General features: G+C 41.7%; 1 protein-coding gene across 7 annotated transcripts in view; it reads left to right on the forward strand.

Moving 5' to 3' along the window:
- The window catches only part of LOC108396514 (histone-arginine methyltransferase CARM1-like), a 281,263-nt gene that overhangs the window by 189,925 nt on the left and 66,623 nt on the right, over window positions 1-24,715 (forward strand). For 6 of the 7 annotated variants that reach the window (XM_073228590.1, XM_073228595.1, XM_073228589.1 and 3 more), the window contains exon 5: window positions 1,873-1,983. The exons of the other annotated variant lie outside the window; for it this stretch is intronic. In XM_073228590.1, coding sequence (XP_073084691.1) covers window positions 1,873-1,983 — 111 coding nt within the window. The remainder of the gene's footprint in view (window positions 1-1,872; window positions 1,984-24,715) is intronic. 7 annotated transcript variants of the gene reach the window in all.

Genomic DNA, 24,715 nt, shown 5'->3' on the forward strand with positions numbered 1-24,715 from the left:
ATATAGGCTCCCTCCCATTTTCCCCTTCTCCCTGTTCCCTTCTTACTCTGTCTCTCTCCTAGCAATAAAACATTTTTAGTTTTTAGTCTGAAGGATCAAAGAGACTAAAAAGCACTGCTCTAAGATGTGCTTCAGGACACCCTAATAAAAGAAACAAAGAGCTCCATTCATGCATTTCTAGGGCACCTATCACCAGAGCAAGCAGATGCAGTTTCTATAGTCTCCTAATGTTGCATCCACATTTTGGACAAAACATGGAATCTAAGGTGTTATATTTTTAATTGAAGAAAGTTCTGGAAAGTTTCTTTGGGACATGGTGCATCTTTCTTTTTGGGCCATGGGTTGTACTCTCCAACTTAATGGCCTCCACTCCCTAAACAGCAGTCTTGGGTATTCTTGCAGTGGACAAGGGCCAGGTGAAGATGTATATTTCCTAGGGAGGATGAGGAGAACTGAATAAAAATATAGGCAGCCAGACAGCAATTTCCAGAGACTGGGTGACATTTTAAATTGGTAATGCTCCTAATTACCCAAGCCCTGGGAAACCACATGGATATACAGTCATGGTTCTAGAATTAATATAAGTGAGCACTGTGAACCCATTACTAACAGCATGTTCTCTTAGAATAATAGCTCAGTATCTGTGTCAGCACAGTGTGATTTGCAATTAAAAAACACACACGTGCATGTACAACCTCTTGATATTTACTATTTTGGGGAAGATTTTTCCTGCTATCAAAGTGAAAAAAAACTTTTCTAAATTTTCCTACAGTAAGTAATACATGTTTCTTTGTCAAAAATTGCTGATAGGTATTGCTGTGCTAAAATGCCAGATTGGTAAGGTTGACTTTAAGTAAGCAATGTATGGTCTTATGGAATGTGAGCTTGAAAGAGAGAAATGTCCAGTTTCAACTCTTAGCCGCCTTATTTACTGCTAGGTGAATTTGGGCTAGTTGTTCAGTGTTTCTGATTTTCAGTTTTGTCATCTAGAAAGAGAACATAATAATGCTATCTACTCATGTTTATCATGAAGATTTAGAGCTAAACCAAATGCTTTGCTCAAAGCCAATGCTAAAAGATGCTAAGAATAATAGTCATTAATGAAACAAATTATAGTAACCTGAAATTTCAATGATTAGCCTGAGATTCAGGCCTTGGCTTCAGCAGTGTTTGGGGAATGGAACCAAATACATACCATCCGCCTCTTGCCTCTCAGCATGTCAGCCCAAGTGTTGGCCCCTTTGTGCCAATGAGTGGTGGTTTCCTTGATTTAAGTCCCAGATCTGAACACAGAGAAAAGAAGTTTCTGTAAATTTCGTCCATCTACTGTCTTAATACCTTCCAACCTTCTGGATAAACTGTTCTAGCTTTGTGGAGGGGACCTGAAGGAAAAGCATATACTTCTCTTTTGGAATTTTAAAGACTTTATGTTTAATTATTTCTGAATATAAATGTCATTCTAAAAATTATTTGAGAATTTTCATTTTCATTTAATGCTGGCAGATTTGGTAAGCAATCTCTTCATGACACTCTACTTTTCTTGGCCCTAAACATCCCAAAAGCAATCCATGTTACAAGGAAACTGTAACAATCATAGCAACAATTTGAAAGATATTGATTATGTGCCAAGTGCTTTGTATGCACTTCATATTACTTAACTCCTACAGCAACCCTTAAAAAGTGGGTATTATTAACCCTATTTAACATATGAGAAAAAGTAGTCTTGCAGAGATTCATAGCTTGGCCAAGGTAACATCACTCATAAATATCAAAGCTAGTACTTTAATTAAGTCTGAGCTCAATGCTCAAAGTTGGCATGCTGGCAACAGCCAAGTACCTGTTTTTTCCATCCCCTTTTTCTTTTCTTTCCAGGTTGTTCTAGATGTTGGTTGTGGATCAGGAATTCTGTCATTTTTTGCTGTACAAGCTGGAGCTAGGAGAGTCTATGCAGTTGAAGCCAGTTCAGTAGCACGATATGCTGAGGTGAGTGATTGTATTTTTATAACTACTAACAAGGTCTTCCGTAAACTTCAGGCAACAGAGTGATGGACTCTACCAGGTAGGTTATTTAGAAGAATTTTTTTTTCACTAGATTTTTCCCACTGGGGCTTCTGAGAACCTGACTTCACTATAGTAATTGATATGAAAGCAGCTTTTTTAAAATTTCATGATACTGAAAATATAACAAAACTTTCTGCCTCCCCATCTACTAAGTAGCAGGTGGGCATGAGGGGAGATAAGTGTTTTCTTATCTTTAATGACCTACCAAGGTGAGCAGTCAGACTTCCTTGGAACTAGGTTTATTTTTTCCAAGTGCTGCACTACCTCTGTCTGCACCAAGCACTTGAAATTTTACTCTTGGTTTAAGGGGCTGTTACCACATGCTTGTAGTTGTAATACACACAAATGTCTGTGTTTCAAAGAGGTTTTTTAGATTTTAGCTTCTGTTAGGAGGATAGAGAGATGCTTTGTCTTAACTACAGAGCTCTAATATGATTATGAAATGTGTACAAATATTAGAAAATAAGTCAAAGTCAAGAGTCAGGTAGTAGTTGCCTTCAGAAATATTTGGATGTAGTAATAACCTAGCCAGGCTGCGGAGATGGTTGTATGGATGCACACATGTGAACAGGGGAGTATGCTTGTTGTTCACACCTGCAGGGGACTGAATTTTAGTGAAGGATGGGGTAACAGAAGAAAACTTGGATACTACTTCTGATGAATATCATGAAATGTCCCTCCAGCATGGGCCAACTGGTAGCTCTGAGTAATTGTTGGTTTTGGATTGAGTGAGCAAAGAGGACCAGAGAGAAGTAGATAAACATGGTATGCTTGGAAGGAAAGACTGCCAGTGCCTGATGAGTGGCATGTTATTGCATTCTCTTTTTTTCTTCCAACAAGTCTTGGATAAAATATTGTTGTTCATTTGCTGCTTCACCGATTCTTAAAAGTCATTTTTATTAAATATTGGGTATATGCAACATAATATTTTTAAATGTGCACAGTTTAAAGAACAATAATACAATGAATGTGTGCCCACTACCTCTTTTAAGAAATAGGCCCTTAACATTTCCATTAAAGTTCTATTTGTCTTATCCTGAACACTTCTCCTTTCCACCCTAAGCAAAGTTAGCCATTATCTCAAATTTTGGTTTATCATTCCCTGGTTATTCCCTTATAGTTTTACCACACTCCCACACCTAGAAAAAATCCTTTATGAACTTCCCGTAAATGTAAATATATACATATTCTTCTATAATTTCCTTTTTTCACCCGACATTATGTTCCTGAGGATCCTTTTGTTGATGCATACAGGTGTTATTTATTCATCTTCAATTCTGAATAGGGATCTGTTGTATGAACAAGCAGTTAGTTCACTGTGCTGTTGGCAAACTTTGGATGGCTTCTATGATAAAAGTACTGTTATGAATATTCTTACACACATTCCCCAATGCATAATTGCTAGAGTTTCTCAGTATGTATCCCACGGAATTGTTGGGTCAGTGCATACATACCTTCAACTCTGCTTTATGGTGCCAAATTATTTCTCAAAGTGGATGTTCCAATTTTTACTCCATCCAGCAGTAAATGAGAGTACCATTGTTGCATAACTTTGTCAACACTTGATAGTGTCAAGTTTTGGAATTTTTGCCAAACTGGTGTTTGACTAATGTTTGTAGTTTTAATTTGTATTTTCTATTTACTGACTACTTTGACTATCTTTGCAAAGTGCTTTGGTCATAAGTGCTTTCTCTTCTGTGGAATGCCTATTCAAGGTTTTGGATAATTTTTCTTTTGATTTGTTTCTCTAACTAATTGATTTGTAGGAATGATTTCTATAATCTGGATGTTAATCCTATTCTGTTATATATGTGGAAAATATCTTCTTCCAGTTTGTGGATCACTTTTCTCTTTCTGTAGGATCCTAGTAAACTTTAAATAGGGAATTCTAAATAAGAAAAGAGACAAGAATATAAACTTACATAGAGAGAACCCCAGATATAAAATGCCTCTGCTTAGATTTTAATCTTAAAATGCATTTTCAAGGATAAGGAGTTGAGTGTAGAACTTTGTTTCAAGTGCTACTCATTCATTTAATTATATTTTCATCCTACAATTCTGTTTGTTGGGGAATATAAGAGAAACAGTAATGAGCAAGGTCTATTCCTGTATTTGAAGAGTTCTTATTCAAATAAGAGATTGACCCTGTTGTCTCTTATATCAGACACCCCCCTCCAAAAACATGAGTGGCATAAATAATTTAGGGATTTCCATTCTCTCATATTGTTTTCTCATTTATTTTAAGGTGTTTTGAGACACATTAGTTATTTTTAAAACCTTAAAAATCAAATACCTTTGGTTATAGCATTTTAAGGGAAGAGAAGGAGAAATTATTCTTGTGTTTCCTAGCCATAATCCTGTCTCCAACCCCAGCATAACCTCAATAATCACTAGCACACCATGGAAGGAACTGTTCTAGAACCATCTGGTGATTGGTGTCTCATCCTGATTAAACACATCAGCAAGATTGCTGCTTTCTTACCGAGTGGGAGCTGCTCTAACAAGCACTTTTACCCAGAGTGTGACTGCTATATAATTATAAGGGTCTCTAGCAAAAAGCCAATAGAGAGGAAAAAAGGGAAAGAACTCAAAATGTTTAAATTTCTAAAATTATTTAAACTTTTTAAACTATTAAACTAAAAACTTGGGTACAATTTCAAACTTAGAGATAAGTTGTAAAAATAAAAACAGTCGAAACTTACCCAGATTCTCGTTACTGAGATTCACCTGTTGTTCATTTTACCCTATTTCCTTTGTTGCTCACACTTGGTTCTCTCTTAACTATACACACACATGAATATGTTTATGCACAAAGACATACACACATATATTTACATACATGTAGCTCTCAGAGATAGAAATAGACGTAGACATAGACATACACACACATTTTTTTCTGTGGGTGATTCATATATATCATAGCCTTTTATCCTTAAACATTCCAGTGTGTATTTCCTAAGAATAAAGTTGTTCTCTTATATAACCAAAAATAACTTAATTCAAAGGTATAGAAGGAGCCTTGCAATGACTTGTCCACTAAGTCATTCAATGTTACTGATGAAAAGGTGTTGGGCATGAGCACAGAAACTGTCACGAAGGGTTTTTAGGCACAAAAAGTCTACACTTAACTACCTCTTTTCTTGCATGGTATTTCCAAGGAGACTTGATTTTTAAAGCATTAAAGCCAACGTTCCAATGAATTTTGAAGCACCATAATTTTATTTTATCTTTGGTTTTAGCTTCCACAGGGGATTTTTGTGTTTCTGTCATCTTGCTTTTCTGTGCACAGTTAGGGAGGATTGGGAGCAAGAGTAGTTTTCCAAAAGCAGTGGGGACTGCAAGGAGTCCCTGAAATCTTTGCTGGCAAGTTTCTTTCACCCCTGAGGCCTTTCCTGCTTGTGGCCACAAAGACAAGCTGGTTGAAAATGCATTCGGGGCTAACAATGATTAGAATCTTCTCAAAGATGGAATTAGTGTCAGCCTGGTCCCTCCTGATGAAAACTGTGGCCCCCGCCATTCCCCTGGCTTCTTCTGTGGGTGTCATGAGATGCTCCCTGTGGGCCAAGCCCTTTTACCCTTCAGAGGATGAACTGTACTGGCTCTTTGTTTCTGCTTCTTTACTGAAACTCTTCTGCACAATTTGGGGGTGGCAAAATGCAAGTGTGAACAACCATAAAAGATGTTCACTCTAAGAAAAGGCTTTTAGAGCAGCTCAGCATACAGTGCATGGTGTTCCTTTTGACCTTTTTCATTATTTGGTAATTGAACCAGGAGACATTTAATTCTTTCCTCTGGAGTCTTCATTAAATTGCTTGGAAAAGATAAAATTGCAACAAGAAAGAAAAATGTACAAATTTAACCATTAGCTGTGCCTGGATTCTTCTCACACCAGTCTTCTGGGCTTTAAGTAAACAGAATATTTCCAAACTACTCAAGTCGGTGTCAGTTGCATTCAGGGGCTCAAGCTGATTTTGTAAGGGCCCGCCCTCAGATGGCAAGATGATGAGAATGAAGAATGACTCCTTGTCTGGAGGGCATGCATGTTGAGTCATTTTTGTAGGATGGTCATGAACTTGCCCAGGTGCAGCCATGTGCTTTTACCCTGGGCCCCATTCTGACATTTCTGGGTCTGTACTAAGAGATCATCCGTGTCCAAGTAACAGCACAACTCAAGGCCTCTCATGAGTCCCCGAACTTTAAGCCTTCCCTCCTCAGAATGGCAGCTTCATCTTACTCTTTGTCCTTTCTTGTATTCAAAACATAAAGCTAAAGCCCCCAGATCATACAGACCAAATGCAAAGGAAAAAGGTATTACTCAAATGTATAACACATACAGTCAAGCAGGGACATTAATTTAAAATAGTACACAAATACATGTCATGCCTCTCCATTGAAATGATAAATTTAAAGACTATGAGAATAAGCAGTCATGAATAGGTTTATATGTTATAATAACTTAAACTTACAACAAAGCTCTGGCACTTAGATTTAACAATGTTCTTAATCATTTTTGGGCCACTTAATAAAGACTTTACAAGTACACAGTTCCTGTCTATAGCTCATTAGGGTGACTTTTAAGGGGTTAGGCCAAGTATTTCCAGGTCATGGGGTGGTGGAAGTAAATATAGGTGGAATTGGAAACATTGTGATGATTCATAATCTAGAACTGCTCTAACCAATATGGTAGCCATTAGACAGATGTGGCTATTTATACTTAAATATAAATTAGTTTAAAAAATTAAATTCCTTATCACACTAGTTGCATTCAGGTGCTCAGTAGCCACAGGTGGCTAATGGCTATTGTATTGGACAGTGCAGATACAGAACAAGTCCATCATTGCAGGAAGTTCTAGTGGACAGCACTGATGGGGAGGAGATGGGGGGCCAGACCTCACATTCTAGCATGTGATGACCAGGCTGATGGCTGTGTTCCCCACCAGGTATTGGCAGCCATGGCAAGATTGGACTGGCTTGACATTAGGTGAGACAGCTCTCCCCAGTCTGCTTGCTGTGGGCATTGTTTATCATTACCTTATTTTTTAGCAAGATCTGTCATAGAGGTGGTTCCCTAGGAAACAGACTCCAATACAGAGATTTGGATGCAGGAAGTTTACTGCAAAGGCTCTCAGGAACCTGACCTTTGGGGAAATGAAGAGAGCAGGACTGGAATGGCCAGGGGAGGAAACAAGCTGCAAATAGTTGGAATAAATGGTTCAGCAATCCCACATGGAGCTCCTCTTCTGGAGCAACCCATCAGAATTGATCTACCTTGAGGCACAGGCTTTTACATTCCACATTTTTTTATGTACACTCCCTCAGGAAGGGGTGTGACTTTGGGAAGGGTGCTTTCTTGGACTAAGTTCAGAACAAGACTCAGCTGAGAGCCATCACCTGCCAATACCCCAGTGAGTGCGTTGTCCTGAAGGAAGGTTCTACGTGGTATGTCACAGCACGTACTACTAGATCAGGATCCTAACTTTGGGCCACAGTCAGAAAGCTGATAGAGAATAAAGTGCTTTCAAGTTTTCTTAGTTTTTCTGGATTTCAACTTTTTGAACTAGAGTTTTTCTCCAATTTCCTTAGTTCCTTCCATAGCTAACTTCTATTTCCTTCTCACTCTCCCACAGACACCAAATGCCTGAGTCACAAAATTCCATCTAGCCTATAAACAGTTTTTATTTTTGCACTGATAATGAAGTTAAAAGGTGACAAAAAAGAATCTGTTAAGGAAACAATAATAAGCATTTTGCATCACTAAAATTTTAGAATTTAGGATGCATTTCCACATCTATAAACTCATAGTTCTTCAGAAAGTCTGTGAAGTGCTTGAAGCAGATAATATCATTCTTAAATTACAGATAAGGAAGAACTCTGGAGAAGTTAGGTCATGAAGAAGGGATATCATGGCTTGTGAGAAACAAATCCTCACTGTCACTTCCTCTTTCCAATCCAGGAAAGTGGAGGCTAGTGGTTCGCTTGTGAAGATGTGAATATGTTTGACTAATAGCTGGAGCCCCTACCCCTGTAGATGTTTCATGCAGGAATCAGGGGAAAAAAAATCCTTTTCTTTTTGAAGAACCTATTGTGAAGCACTTACGCAAGCAGACACACCCACCATGTAAAAAGCAAAGCTTCCTCCAGCAGCATAGCCATCTCATAGCACACTTAACAGAGGAACAGTTTAAAGTAGCCCCAGTGGAGTGCCACCCCATTTACCACAAACCCCACCAGGAAATAAGAAACCATCTTAAAGCTGGATTGGTGATTGACAGACCAGAAGGCACCCTGGGAGAGAATATCTACAGTCTTCATCTCACTCAATACTCTCTTCCCCACAGGGTAAGGCATAAACATCTCTGCCAGGAGTATAATTGATGATGCAGGTTCTGGATTCAGACAGTGTAGGCTTGTATCCTTGATCCACTGCCTAAAAGCCACGTACCCTTGTGACAAGTGTATTAGTACCCTATTACTGCTGTAATAAACTAACATAAACTTATTGACATAAAGCAATACAAATTTTTAGCCTTATGGTTCAAAGGTCAGAAATCTGAAATGGATCTTATGGGGCTAAAATCAAAGCATCATAGAACTGTGTGTGTTCTGGAGGTCCTAGGGGAGAATCCATTCTTTGTCTTCTCTGGCCTTTGAATGCTGCCCATATTACTTGGCTAGTGGCTGCATCCCTCTGACTTCTGTTTTCACCAACTTCTCTTTCTCTGACTCTTACCGCCCTGCCTCATATAAGGAGTCTTTATGATTATATTGGGCCCACCAGGATAATCAAAGATAATCTCCCCATATCAAGATCCTTAGTTTAATCACATCTGCAAAGACCCTTTGCCATGTGAGGTTAACATTTACAAGTTTTCATGGAATAAGATGTAGATTTTTTGGGGTCAGGACAGGGGGGCATTATTCTGCCTACTTAATAAGTTACTTGACCTTTCTCTACCTCATTTTCTTCACCCATAAATTGTAGATGATAATAGTTCCTCTTGAAGATATTGTGAGGATTAAGTAACAAAACTGATATAAAAATTAGCACAGTGCCTGACATTCTCTAGCTATTTCTGTATCGTCATCATGGTTATCATCAATATCATTATGGGGCCTCATGTCATCCATGTCTCCACACAAACCAACTAAAAAGATATCATGGAAGGTGGATCATCAGGCAAATATGGGGAAGCATGGGGCTTCCCAATAGAGCAGATTTTTCGAGAGTGTGTGTTTAAATTGCATTTTAAAATTTCCTTTAATGCTCCTTTTTAAGAGGCTCTTTGTCATTCCCAACTGTACTCAAAGCTTCTTTCAACTGGACAGGGCAGCTCTCTGCTATCCAATTCTCAAGAGAAATTCAGAGCTGTGTTCTCAAGTCCTTTCCCCAGTAGGCGCTTCCCTTGCTGACCCAAATCTACTAATTCACCTCAGATGACCTCAGTATGGGTGACCATTGAGCGAGAACAGTCACATCGGCATCAGGGAATAACACTGGCTCTCAAACAAGGATGCACCAGGATCCCCTGCAGGGCTTCTAGAGCACAGTTTGCTGGGCCTCCCCCGCATACAGCTTCTGATTCATCAGGTACAGTGATGTGGACCGAGAATTAGCATTTCTAATAAGCTGGTTGATACTGATGATTCTGATTAGGAGACCACACTTTGAGAACCACTGGGATTATATAACGTCAGAGATGAAACAGTCCTTGAAAAGGCCTTCTCCCGGTGTTTTTGCAAAATGTACCATGGAGACCCGTCAGGGACTGAGTCAGAGAAAGAAGGGGGCTTGAATAACAGATATGAGCCTACCTGACCCAACCCCTCTTTGGGGTTAGAACAATGCCCTCCTTTTTATGATGGGTACATTTTATTACATCCAACTTAGTGAGTGAATAGCCAGAAAGACTAAAAGCTTAACACCAAATGTATTCTGCATGTTCTTGAGACTTGGTTTTCTTCTATTTTTTTTTTTTTTTGCTTTTGAGGTTTATTTTTATTCTTAACCTCAATTTCCTTTTTCCCAGTTTTATTGAGAAATAATTGACGTACATCACTGTATAAGTTTAAAGTGTTCGATTTACATATAGTGTGAAATAATTGCCACAGTAGGTTTAGTTAATATCCATCATCTTCATACAGAGTAAAAAGAAAAGAAAAAAAAATTTCTCCTTGTGATGAAAACTCTTAGCCTCTACTCCCTTAACAACTTTCCTCTGTGTCCTGCAGTGGTGTCAGCTCTTGTCCTGTTGAACAGTACATCCCCAGTACTCATGTATCTTATAAACTGGAAGTTTCTACCTTTTGACCAGCTTCCTTTAATTCCTCCTTTCCCTAACCCTTGCCCTTGGTAACCATAAATATGATCTTTCTTTCTATAAATTTGATGGGATTTTTGTTTTAGTTTCAGTTTTTTAGGTACCACATATAAGTAAGATCATACAGTGTTTGTCTTTCTCTGTCTGACTTACTTCACTTAACATAATCCCTCAATGTTCATCCATGTTGTTGCATATAGCAGGATTTCCTTCCCCTTTTTAAAGTCTGCATAATATTCCATTGTAAATATGAACCACATTTTCTTTATGCATTTGTCTTTCAATGGATATTTGCGCTGTTTCTATATCTTGGCTGTTGTGAGTAATGCTGTAATGGACATGGGGTGTAGATAATTCTTTGACATCCTGAGTGCACTTTGTTTGGATATATACTCAGAAATGGGGTTGAGAGATCATATAGAAGTTCTAGTTTTAATATTTCTGGGAACACCATACTGTTTTCCACAGTGGCTGCATCATTCTATGTTCCCACCAACAATGTAAGGGTTCTAATTTCTCCACATCCTCTCCAACACTTGTGATCTTTTTGCTGTTTTTTTGGAAACAGCCATCTGAACAGGCGTGAGGTACATTTCATTGTGATTTTGATCTGCATTTTCCTAATGGTTAGGAGAACAATATTTATCTGTGTTACTTCCTGATTTCTGAATCAACTTTTATTTGAAGAAGGGTCTGGAGGCCAAAAAAAGCTTTTGGAAGTTGATGTCCAATTTCCTCATTTGCAGAGGGGGCCTAGGCAAGTTTAGGGGTTTGCTCAAATACACTGTTGTCTTTCCTCTGAGCTGGTAAGTTGTCCTCATTTCCAACACTGACAGGTATATAATCTCAATATTGAAACCATAATTCAAGCAACTACTTAGCTCACCTGCAGCTTCCAAGAGCTACTTTCCTTAAGCCATAGTCTCAACTCACAGCCACTCACCTTCTTGTTCCTCTCTTTACCCCAGTAGCACCCATTGTGCGTAGCTGTTGTCCACCCCTGTTTAAGAGCCAGTTTGATCTTGGGCATTACAGGAGAGAAGCAGCATGTTTCCAGAAAGTGCTTCTCGACCTAAAGCATTTTTCTGCCATGGCAGCTACACATTTTAGGGGAATTGTGATCAGGCCACACATATTCTTGGACAGCAGAGCAGGGAAAGTGGGACAGACTAAAATTTAAATTCACCTAAATAAGAAATCACTTGAGCTTTCCCAGGGAATGAAGCTAAAAAGCAGTCAGATGGCTGATTACTAAACATTGCTAACAATGTCATGGTGTCTTAGAAATCCCTTCAGCCCTAGTGGTGAATTTGCTTCACACTCACAATCCGCACCCCACCCCAACTTTACTTTTACCAGTTTGTTTCAGGTGCTCAAGAGTCTCACACTGTAGGAAATCCCACAAGAAAGATAAAAAAACAAGATCAGTGTTTGGCTGTATGAGGCTCCTCCAAACCAGACCAGTGCCTGAAAAGCAAAAAATTCAGTCCAATCAACAGGTTGGCTTCTCCACACAATGCTAAGTAATCACTTTGACTGCTTGTTTCTGCAGAATTGATGAATCCTTGTTCGCTCAGGGCTGATGGTTTGGCTGTCATGTCGCCTCAGATTGGTGTCCAATCTTGTTCTTTTATCTACTGTAGCTGAGGAAATGATAACTGCTTTTGCCACCTGGGTAACTTTTTAATGATCTGAAAGACCACAAGGAGCCAGCATCCCTTTTGTGCAGTTCCTCATTCAACAACCTAATAGTTATCTGAAGAGAGCTTTCTCGAAAAGAAAAAAGTCTGCTCTGCTCAGGCAGAAGCAATAATACCGCACGATTCTCTGATTAAACTATCATACTGCGCATATTACTGGGCATCCGACCTGCTCGAAGCAGACTTACCACTGAGGTTTCTTGGTATTTGTGCTGCTGCTTTTCTGCCAACAAGCAGTGAAATAACAAATGAGTGTCCCTAAACTTGAGTGTGAATGGCAAGTAAAGTGCCTAAGAAACTGCTGGGGCCCTGCCACCTCCTGGGGCAATGCTGGAAGGGGAAACATGTTTTTCTTTAGGGTCACCCTCTGTGTAAATGGACTTCAATCGCAGCTGAAACCAAAGCTGGCACTCCAGGGGGTGCAGACCTGGAGCAGAAGCATGTTGCACAGTCTCCCTGTACACAAGGGTACAAGCAGCCTCTGCAAACACGTACCAAGCTTAGAACTGAAGGCAGGGAATCGTTCTCTGTCCTCCCTAAACTCTTTTTTAAAAAATATAACATTTTAAACCTCAAAACCTTTGAACTATAGTAGTTAAAATTGCAGCTTCCTAGGTGTTGAAGAGGTCAGCACTTGAGCAGGAGCGTGGTCATCACCGTATACATGTACCCACAAAGTTCTGATGGGTACACGTTTTCAGCTGTCAAATCAATATACACACATTGATGTACATATGATCTACATATTGATACAAACTATGTAGGTACTACCGTACTCACGTATTATGTACATTAAAAACATACTTGAAAGTGAAAATGAGATTCTTCTGTACACCAAAAAATAGCTAAAATTTAAATGACTCAGTTAAGTCAGTGGGACCCATGTCCATTGTTGGTGGAAATGTAAAGAGAATGATGCAAGAACTTTTAAAAACCATCAGGCAGTTTCTCTTAAACACACATCCCCCAATGGTGCAGCTGTCCCAGTCTTTGGCATTCACCTATGAGAAAAGAAAATACCCGTTTACATGAAAGCCTGGAGGTGACCCAAATGTCTATCAATAGACAGAACAATGAAGCAAATGGAGATATCCCAACAATGGAATACTATTAAGCCATAAAAATGAATGAGCTACTTCTACATGTAACAGTATGGATGAATCTTAAAAACATTATGCTGAGAAGAAAAAGCCAGATACAAAAGAGCATATTAATTTATTCATATATAATCCTAAAACCGACAAAACTAATCCACAGTGACAAAAAGCAGATTACTGGTTGCTTGAAGTGAGTGGCCGTGAGGAATAAAGAGGGATTAGGATTGATTGTAAAGAGGCAAGAAGAAAATTTAGGGGCCTTCTATGTTTTCTCTATCTTGACTGTGGTGCTTGTTACATGGGTATACATATGTATTAAAACACTTTAAACTATATACTTAAAATGAGTGTGCTTCATTGTATGCAAACTATCCAATAATCTTTCAATCAATATGCTTTTTAAAAGCAAAAGTGACCTTCTGTTCACTTTTGTACTGAAAGTCTTGGTCCATGCAATAATATGAGAACCAGACATAAAGTGTAAAAAGGGGAGAAAAGATGAGATAGGATATAAAATAACAATATTTAAAAATACATATATTTCACTAATGGCAACACAAAAACCTGTAGACTTATGTGACTTAAAATATTGATTTAAAATTTAGTGAAAGTGTGGTTCTATGTTAACTTTATTTTAATAGTTATGAGGGCTGTTGCTGTTGGGTGAAAACTTACAAAAATATGTAAATATAAATGGAAGAAATGCAAAAATGAGTTGATCTAAATAAACAATTATACAACATGAAATTGCCAGTAAAGGCTCCTTGCTGTAAAGATTTTTAAAGATATCTCCATATTATTACAAAGTGCTGTGAACAGTCTGCTTACTATCTCTTAAAGACCTTTTGAAAAACGTATAAAATTGTCCATATTGATGCCATCCCATAGTCGCATGAGGATATCTTACTTAAACTGTTTGTCTCTAATAACTTACTAATGTATGATGCCCTTAATGGACATTATTATTAGCTGTTTTATTGTCATTGTTTATATTTGTCATCCTGACACTACCTAGGGTTTGCCACGAGACAGACATGGTATTTTGTTGTGTTCTTTGATTATATGTTTTTTATTTTTCAGAGATAGTCTGGAACACAGTTTGGGTTTGCTAGATGCAGCCTGGCATAGTGTATAAAAGAACTGTTGAATTTGGAATCAAACAGCCTAGGCTGATTTTGAGGGGTAGCACTTAATGTAGGTGTATCTATCAGGATAGGCAAGGTTTTCAGCAGAGTTCTGCTACAGTTATAAAAGACTCCAACTTCTCAGACTGACAATAACAAAAGGTTTATTTTTTTGCTCAATACATGTCTGTGACTATGGCTTTTTTTATTGACTAAGCAAGTTACATGACCAAGCCTGGTATGAATGGGGCAAAAAAGTATGATTTTACCCAAGGGAAGGAAAGAAAATATTTGTGGACTTTATGAAGACAGTTTGGTTTCTTCATCTTCAAAAACCAGTCAAATTTTGTAAAACCTATTCGTCAGGCCTTTGATTGCAAAACACAGAAGGATAACTCACATTGACTTAAGAGAAGAGAGAATTTATTGGCTCACATAAACATGCATCTCAGAGGAGCAATAGGTAATGATTCAAATGAGGTTCTCTGTCACCCTCTCTCTCCCTCCCACAACCTCCTAACCCACCTTTGCTCTGCTTCCTTCTGTGTTGGATTCATTCTCCTACTATAGAGAGTCCATCTAAATGAGTAGGGGAAGTCCACTGGCAGCCCCTGAACTACATCCTTCAGCCCCATAACTCAGAAAACAAGTAACCTTCTCCAGGTCTCCCTTGAATAAAACCCTAGGGAAGGATTGTGATCAATCTGACTGCCTACTCTTCCGATCAGGTGATTTTTATCAGAGGAATGGGAGCCCTCTGACTGCCTGAGCTGGGTCATGTGTCTCTACCTCTGTGTCTGGGGTGGGGGCAGCTGGCTGTCACTGGTAGCCTCACCAGCATCACAAGATTGGAGCAGGGGAGTGAAGATTTCCCAGGAGTGAGTCCTGCTTAGGTGGAATCATCCAAGGGTTTGAACTCATACCTGCCTCATTCTAAATAAGACAAACATGTGAAAGCCTTTTGTAAACTGAAAAGCATTGTCTAAATGCTAATTGCTGTTATTATTCCTTTCAAGTTGAATGAAAAGCCTCATTATTTATTAGGGTAAATCAATACTTGTGGCAGGCAAATATTGTTCAACACATTTACTAGGTGAAAATAAAGTTACAGTAAGTAGGCAAGTAGTTACCAGCAAATTAAGTCCGTGAGAAAACTGTTTAGTCTTAAAGCTGGAAGTGGTACTTGTGACTTCAGAATGAGGTTGTACCTGCAAGACAACTATACAGTGATAATGCAAAGAGTTCTGCAATATATTTTTTCTGAGTGCTAGTACATGTTGGTGCTAGGGGATATAATAGAAGAATAAGACACAGCCCCTTTCAAAGAAATGCTTCACGTCAGCCAGATCCCATAGCTCCAAATATGCAGATTATGTCAAGGAAGGATCAGGACAAATTGAATTTTTCACTTTTCCTCCTGATGCCTTGACAGCCTGTTTCTCATACTTACTGAATGTTTAATTTAATTCATGTGCTCGAGGCCACACGCTCTGCATTGCAGCTGTGCACAGTTTGTTTGAAAGTGCTTTCATGGCAAGGCCAAAGGCAGGAAGCACACTGCCATGATACCTTGATGAATGGATCTCTTGGGAGGGAAGTGCCTTTATAATGAAGTCACAAAGAAATCTTCATAAATCCTTGGAAGCCCATACTATGCATGTGTGAGTGCAACCAAAGTACTTCCAAAACAACTCTGTTGAAGGTAAATAAGGCCAATACTAAAGAGGATTTTTTGAAATCTCACTGCTGTGTCCCAAGGCACCATTCCCATAGTCTTCTGTAACACACACACTCATGCATGCACACACAGGTACACACATACAGATACAGCACTGCTTCCATGTTTGTTGTGAACAATGCTCCTGCTTGCAGTACCCAATGTCTCCTGCTTTTCCAGTCAAAACAGGGAAGAAGACATAATTGTCACTTTCTCTTGCTGATTGATCAACTGGGTTGCTTTTGTGTTAATGAATTTCACCCTCTAAATCACCATTGCATATTAGAGTTTGAACTCTAGCTGTGCTGGATGATAGCTTCTGAGAAGAGGGGTGCAGGAGGTCTACAATCATACTTAAGCTTATTGTGACATTGTGGATAAAATGAAAGTTCCTGTGGCCAGGATTCTCACCTGGCCCTGGTTGGCTAGCTCACTACACACGTGTGGGTAATATGTTGCTATTGACTCTGTATAAAGAGCTCCACCCAGTGCTCTGGGCTAGACATGGTGGCATGGCTGCAAGGCTGCAGGAGAGTAGAGGCTGGAGTGGTGGCAGTGCCGAGGACAGAGGCCCAAAGGATGGCTGTGCGGGATGACTGTGTGAACAGAGAGGCCAAGAGGACAGCTGTGCAGGCAGAGGGACCCAGAGGCAGAGACCAGCTTACTGCATGCAGACTCGCTCTGAGTGAACAGGATTTTAGTGACTGCCCTGCCACCGTGGAAATAAAGTTGGATATAACCCTTTCACCCCAAGAATGTTTTGCTGTAATTTTCTTTGGTCACATTGAATCCATAGCAAATGTGCCTGGGGCTGAAACTCATTGGCAAGACAAACTTCCTGGTGGTGAATCTCATTCACTCTTTATAACGAATGGGGGACAGTGATATGGGATCTACTTCTTTGTGAGCCTCCCTCTTCCCAAAGCCTTAATTGGCTGGGGCCTTTGTCCCACAGCTGACATCCAGAAAGGCCCAGTCCTTTCTTTTTTTTGGTACCTGTTTATTCCCTTCTAGTGCCAGAGGTTTCCAGCTCCAGGGAAGTTCACTCTAGATTTTGTGAGACCAAATAACAACAGAACATTGAGATTAAAAAGTCTTATCCAAGCTTTATTCTGGCTGTGGCAGGTTGAATGTGAGAATCACGTCTATATCCAGCAAGTCCCCAGTTCACAATCCACCTCCACCTCCACCTCCATACAGAGCACTGAGTGGAAGTCTATACAACAGTGCAGGCAGTCATGGGTCACTGCCAGCACAGGGGCAAGGCACATGCACAGTGGGCAAGTAGATTAGGGTTGAGCTTCCTGGCCATGGGAACTTCTGTTTTCCCTACACTTCATCCCACCAGGATTTGCCCCTCACAATCTACATGCCCTCAGTCTTCTGGATGGTCCCTGTGTGAGAAAGATGGAACATTGTAACCAGATTCCACAACAGTGACAGAGGCCATAACAATATACAGATAACAACAAAAAATATGATAATAATAGTAATCCTTAAGCCTGAGGAAATCAATTGCCACCAAGTGGTCATTCTAGCCATATGCAAACCAGTTCTACTCAGATGAGTTCATGACTTGCATTTTCCATGGGAGACCAGTAGTGTAACTGGTAAGAAGCTCTGTGCACAATCAGCAAGCAAAAATGTTGGCAGTTTTTGCTAGTGTATGCACCCATCCACAAAGACCTTAAGGGCAATAACACACATGTTTCAATGACACCAACACAGGCAAATCTTGTCCATCAGGTAGGATGCATGCAAAGGAGTGGTCCTGTGATAGGACTGTGGTAGGAAGGGAATCCTGTCCAGGCCTAGTATACCATACATTTACCCCTCTCTCTGTGGGGGTTACTGAGGGGTCTATCTATAGTGCTACTGGAGGTGCATGCACTGGCCATAAATACAAAACAAAGTTCCCCAGTAAGATGCTGTCACCTTCTGGCTGTTTAAGGTACACTACCATGATCCATGGGGGCCACTCTCCCATTACTTCAGGAATGCACAGGAGGCCAGCTTCCAGACCATGTCCCCATGGTGCCAGGACAACCAGTCATTGCTGGTCCATGTGTTGAAAAGTCCAAGGCCACATCCACTGTGCAGAGTCTGTGGGGTTTATTGTGGTCAGTGCTGGCAGCAAGATACTATTCTGATGGCTAAACCCCGGCTTCAAAAATTCCTCGTCAGTTTGTATTTGCAGTAGTATAGGGGAGGCAGCGATGTGTATTAGCATTTCTATGGGGCTGAATGCCCCTTTCTCAGACTTTTCATTCAAATACCACAGCACGGTCCATAAGCAGACTGACCATCTCTGTAGACTGTTGGTATCTGACATTAGGCCAGACTTTACTAAACCATTGTAACACCATGCCTGCCCTGGTAGGATTATATGGTACAATGAAACTTCCACTTTATCCCTAATGATTGCACCCATTCTTGTACTGCTTATCCAGTAAAGTGGGTACCTTGATCACTCTCAACTACATGTGGCCGGCCATAGGCCACAAAGAGACGCTCCAGGCCTCTTTTGGTCATTTGCTGGTCTGTGCAGCATGCAGGAAAAGCAACCAGAAGTCCAGTAGCTGTGTCCACACAATTCATGGCATATCAATACCCTTCTGATTTAGGCAGAGGTCCAGGATAGTCTGTTTTCCATCTTATGTGGGGTATCAGCTCCTTAGCTCTCATCCCAGGTTGCTGTGGGACTCAGTGTAAATCCCTTTTAGAGCACACAAAACACTCCTGCCAGGCTCTGCTGACTTCTTCAAAGGTTAAAGTCAGGCCCCACTGATGAGGCATAGCCTACATTGTCTTCTGCCCCACATACAACAAACATTGATGTACCATTGGCCCACTTCAGAGGCAGACTTTCCTTCTAGCCTTCATACCTGTGCCAATTCATCTGCTTCATTTCCTGGGGATACCAGTGGCTAATGGCCTGTCACCTGATATACTGTAACTGTTTTAGTCTGACCAGAGGCCCATAAGTCTGGCCACAACTCTTGCCCCCAAAGGTGTCAGTGACCAACCATTCATTTGGCATGGTACCATGTCAGTAGTCACGGAGTCAAACCCCAGTAGATGGCCCAGTTGTCAGTGCAGACAACAACTGGGGATGCTCCTGGCTGATTGCAAGACACACTGCCTGCAACTCTTCCCATTGTCTGCTCTTCCCCTCACCATCTTCCATCCATATTGTCTCAGTCTTAGGATGGATAGCTATGTCCCTCCATTTTGGGGGCTGCCCATGGCTGGAGCCATCTGTGTACCATGCCTCTTCAGATATAAGGGTTCTTCCCTCCTGATAAGGACTCTCTGCTACTAATGGCTCTAAAGCAAAGTCCTCCTGCCTTTCATTGGTATATGTCACTGGCCCCAGTAAGCATTGGATTTCTTCACTCAAGGGGGTGGTAGGGAGGACACTATGCTGTTGTAGGTATGCACCCCACTTGGCCAGTATAAGCATCTATGCCACACTCTTCTGTGGTTTTGGGTCCAATCTTATACCCACCCCACAATAGGATAGGTGGTTTTAGCCTGTATCGGGCTGCTCCAGTAATGGGCTCCATAGCCAGCAAGGCATGGTACGTAGCAGCCAATTGTTTCTCTATTAAGGTATACCATACTTCTGCTCCTTTCCAGAGCTGTGACCAGAATCCAATAGGTTGGCAAGTTCATTCAGGTGCTTGCCAGAGACCCCAGCCATATCCATCTTTGGTCTCATGGACATCCAACTCACAGGGCCTTATGGATAATCACACTCAAGACCTGCACAGCCTTCACTGCCTGTTTTGCAGTGATAAAAGCAAATGCAGTTGTCTCATCCCAGTCCCACATGATGCTCTTTCGTACCAAATGGTATGAGGGCTTCAGAATTTGTGCCAAGTGCAGGATAAACATACCCGTAGTGTAAAAGACCCAAAAATCTCCTATAACAATGCCACAATAGTAGGGGTTGGAAAAGCCTGGACTTTTTCTGTGACTGCTTCTGGAATCACTTTGGTCTTACCTGACCAGACAACCCCCAAGAATTTGACTGACAAACCAGGTCCCTGAACTTCGGTGCTGTTCATGGCTCATCCTTTCTCCTGTAGATGTTGCAGCCGTTTTAGGTATGTAAGAATCAGAAGTAAGCATGACATCATTGTAAGGTAAACGAAACTAGACCAGGCAAGCGGCAACAAAGGAGCCAAAAAAAAAAATTTATTAGCGCAATCCCCAGCGAGATTCACTGGTCTGCGCATGGGCCAGGGAAGTCACGCCCAGCAGGAGGGGCGACAGGCTTATCGAGGGGGCTGGGAGAGCCCTGAGGGTATTGTGAACAGAACTAATTGGCCAGTGTGGGTGTCGTGATCACCCATGATTGGTGATGCTGGGTTGCTGGGGAGAGAGTACTGCAATGCGTGTTCTAGGCGGGACCAGCAGCTAGAGACCTTCCATTGAATCATTTGAGTGACATTCGCTGTTCTCTTCCTTACTTGGCTCGAGTCAGGTTCCTCCAGTGAGACCCATCCCTTTCTCCACTCCCTCCAGTCTTACAATCATCAATATAATGGTACAGCTGCACCATTGGCAGTTTCTCCCATTCTACCAAGTCCTGGGCTACAAATCCATGACAGATGGTGGGACTGTAGAGGTACCCCTATAGAAGGACAATAAAAGTCCATTGCCATCCTTCCCATGTGAAAGCAAACTGTTCCTAATTTTCCCTGTGCCATATCAATGGAAAAGAAGGCATTAGCAAGATCCACACATAATGATATGTCCCTAATTCATGACTGAGGGTGTCCATAAGGGCTGCAATAGAGGGGATGGCAGCATGCAGAGGTGTATGACTTTATTCAGTTCTCTATAATCCATGGTCATACTTCAGAAGCCATTTGGCTTCTTTACTGGTCACCCTGGGGAATTGAAAGGGCTATGGGTGGGCTTTATAATACCCATGCTCTGCAGTGCCTGCAGCATTTCTCCAATTTCTTTTTTCCCTGTGGGCAGTTTATATTGCTTGGTATTAGTCACCCCCTGAGGTGGTGCTTAGCTATGGGTGGGTGCTTAGCATGTCCCCTCAGAACTGCCTTCACCACACTTCTCCTCAATCTGAACTCAACTGCAGTGGTCTGCAATGATAGGCCTTACAGGATATTTATCCCCAAAATATATTCAGGGATGGGAGAGATATACACAATATACTGTTTTGGGGGTAGACACCTACTCCCAACAGGATTTGGGCTTGTTTCACTCTGACAGTCTTACCTTCACATCCATCTATAACAGCAGGTGTCCCAGGAAACCACTCAGGGTTGCCACAGATAAGCATTCACTTCTGTGTCTACCAGAGCCAGGGCACACTGTACATTCATTGGGGACCAGTGAATTGATATTTCAATGTGTGGCCTCCAGTCTCCACTGGATCACTCAAGGTGTGTGCCTTGACCCTCCCCTCAGTCAAACCATATCGTCCAGTTGGCTTCCTGTGCAGGTTCAGGTGAGGCTGGCTTACTCTCCAGCAGGAAGTCTTGCAGATGCGCAGGCCAGACTTGTGGCTTTATCTCTGGCTTCCATTTCTCATTCCTTTCCTTAGCCAATGGCCAAAACCACTTGTGCCACAGTTCCAGTAAGATTTTATTCAGCTTCCCAATCCAGTTTCTCTTTATCTGCCCCATGCATTTATCAAATCAACCCACATCAGAGTCGTCATTATCTTCACAGGCCCCTTAAAGCCATTCCTCTCAGTAGCGAACCTCACTCCCTTCTGTGCTCATATCACTTCAGCTTCCCCCAAATCTGCCACTATGTGGGTAACTGCATTTATGGGCTGCCCTAAGTGAGGAACAAGAATGCTCACTCAGGGCTCAAAGAGGTTGCAGGAGCCATTTGCAGCATCATATCTCTTATCCCCCTGGTAAATAACTCCTCATCTGGGCCATGATTTACTGGATTATAAGTGGCTTTTTTCATGCCCAACTCCCGTAATACCTATTGGAGTTCGGCATACATCTGCTATCTAGCAGGGAACGATGGTAAGTCACCCTGATTGGGCCATACAGGGCAAAGTGTGGCCATGAGCTATTCAAGAAGTGAATAATTCTCAGGCATCTGGTGTGCATTTTGTAGTTGCCACCACAAGGCAGACTGGATTATCAGAGAAGCCAGCTTTCCCATCTCTGATCCAGACAGGAGGACAGGTACCATCCACTTCTACATCCCAAAGGTATAGAAGCCAAGCTGATATGGATTCTGAGGATTTCTGCCAAAACTGGGAGCCCAAATCTACCAGCTCTGCCTGTGCATAGGGGTGGAGCATGGAGCGCTCCATGACCTGGGGAGGGGGCTGCACCTCTCCTGGAGGAACCTGCGGTTGCTGCATCTTTATTTTCATAACTACAACTGGGCGGGATTTCAGTAGAGGAGGGCTTGGTGCCTCTGGCATCACCTCCACCACCTTGTTTTCCTCTGACATATCCTCTACCAGTTCTGGGGCTGATGGCAACTCCTCACTGCTCCTCAGGGCACCTCCACTGCTACATCCTTTACCTCCCCCACAGCACCTCGCAGCTCGTGTTCTTGTGCTGCCTCTCCTCGTGCTTCTCACAGGAATATGTCCTTTCTCATGGCCTTTAATTTTTTCTCAGTGCCTTGCAGCGATGCCTTCTCATTCTTCAGCAAGTCTTTTACCTTCTCCACAGCACCTTGCGGCTTACATTCCCATGTTGTGTCTTCTCATGCTTCTCGCAGGGGTACTTCCTCATCTATGTCCTTTTCTAACACTGTGAGAAATAGCCAACCCATGGCTCCCACCACTATGCGGACACTGTGTTTCTCCAAGGATCTCCCAATCTTGTGGAGGTCCTCTATCACTGCCTCGGGCGTCACGTCCACCTCCCCCCCAGCTCCGGGCAAGTTCACTCTGGATTTGGTGAGACTGAATAATAACAATGGAACATTGTGGATAAAAAGTCTTATGCCAAGCTTTATTCTCATAGCAGCAGGTCAAGTGCTAGAATCACTTCTAGTGCTAGGTATCAGCAAATCCAGCAAGTCTGCAATTTGTAATTCCCCTTCACCTCTTCCTCCATGCAGAGTACTCGGCAAAGGTCTCTCTATATAGCAACACACTTAATAATGGCTTATGGCCAATACGTGTGTAAGTCACGTGTGCAGTAGGCAAGTAGGTTAGGTTTGGGTCCAGTGAGCATCCTGGCCCTGGGAGCTTCCATTTTCCCGACACCCCTTCATCTGTTTCACCCATCTCCCCAATCTCTTGCTCTTGACTCCATTCCAGGATTCAGAGCTACCTCAGAGATAATTAGAATTCACTGACAGACACCTCCCTCTCCTCTTCCTTTGTCATCTCTGTATTAATTTCCTAGGGCTGCCATATCAAAGTACCACAGCCTGATGGTTTCAACAGTAGAAATGTATTTTTTCACAGTTGTGCAAGCTAGAAAGTCAAGATCAAGGTGTCAGCAGGATTGGTTTCTCCTTGGCTTGTAGCCAGCTGTCTTCTCCTGTGTCTTCACATGGTTTTCTCTATATGTGTCTGGGTCCTAATATCCTCTTCTTATAATCAGGGCATATTGGATTAGGGCCCACCCTAATGACCTCATTTTAACTTAGTTACCTCTTTATAAAGACCCTATAAATATAGTACATTCTGAGGTACTGGGGGTTAGGACTGCAACATGTGAATTTTTGGAGGGACACAATTAGCCCATAGCAACCCACCTCCTTCCCATTATCCTGAGTGATACCCTGGCCTTGTGCCACTATTTAACTGCCTAATCCAGCACATACTTGACTGACACAGATCCCTAGCTGTCAGATGCATGAAGTCAGAGAGAACTATCCCCCACAAAAACCTCAAGACATAGCCAAGAAGCCCCTGAAATGAAGCAGGGGTGAAAATCTTGGCAGGCTGGAGATAGTCATCAGGAGCTGAAGTTTAGATCTGAGGAGTCAGACAACCAGAGAGGACATGAATGCCCATCACAATGGCAGCAAGAAGGCAGCCTGGGCCAACACCAGCACAGCAGGCTCTCGCCCATGGCTGCTCTCTAGAAGTCCGTAGCATATGGACTGAGATGGAATGGGCATTAACCCAACCTTACGTGATTCATTCCAAATCTGGGCTCTCTCCTCCTTGCCTTGCCATCTCTAGTTCAAGATTCTGTGATATTATCCACATTTCTTTTTCTGCTCAAAAACCTATACCTCCCCACTCTCCAGACATAACCTGGTGGCTCCTGCTTGCTGCTCCAGATTTTGCTAACTTACCTGTTTTTTACATAAAGTCTCCCTAACTTACTACATTTTAATTTAGCTGTTCGGATATCCTGTTACAGAAAACCGGAAAACCTGGACTGGATTGCTGATGGAAGAACCAAGCGACACTTGGAGGTCTTGGAAGATGGAGTTTTATTTTACACCAGTGGGCTCAGGAGAGTGATCTCCAAACGGCTGAGCCCGAGTACAACAGGGTCATGCCTTTTATACATTCCCCACAAAGCTAAGGGGGGAGTCAGCACCCAGAAACTGTTGTGGTAGGAGATATTAGGTCGCTATAGGTGTATTCAGGATGCTAGTTACATTTTAATCTATTTCTGTAAAGGTTACCCGGATACCGTATTATAAACTAATGGGCTTCCATGACTATGATTAACAAGCTATTCCATACCACTGAGTCGCAGTAGGGGGGATACAC

The sequence above is a fragment of the Manis javanica genome, chromosome 2 (genome assembly GCF_040802235.1).
Source record: "Manis javanica isolate MJ-LG chromosome 2, MJ_LKY, whole genome shotgun sequence".
Lineage (NCBI taxonomy): Eukaryota > Metazoa > Chordata > Mammalia > Pholidota > Manidae > Manis > Manis javanica.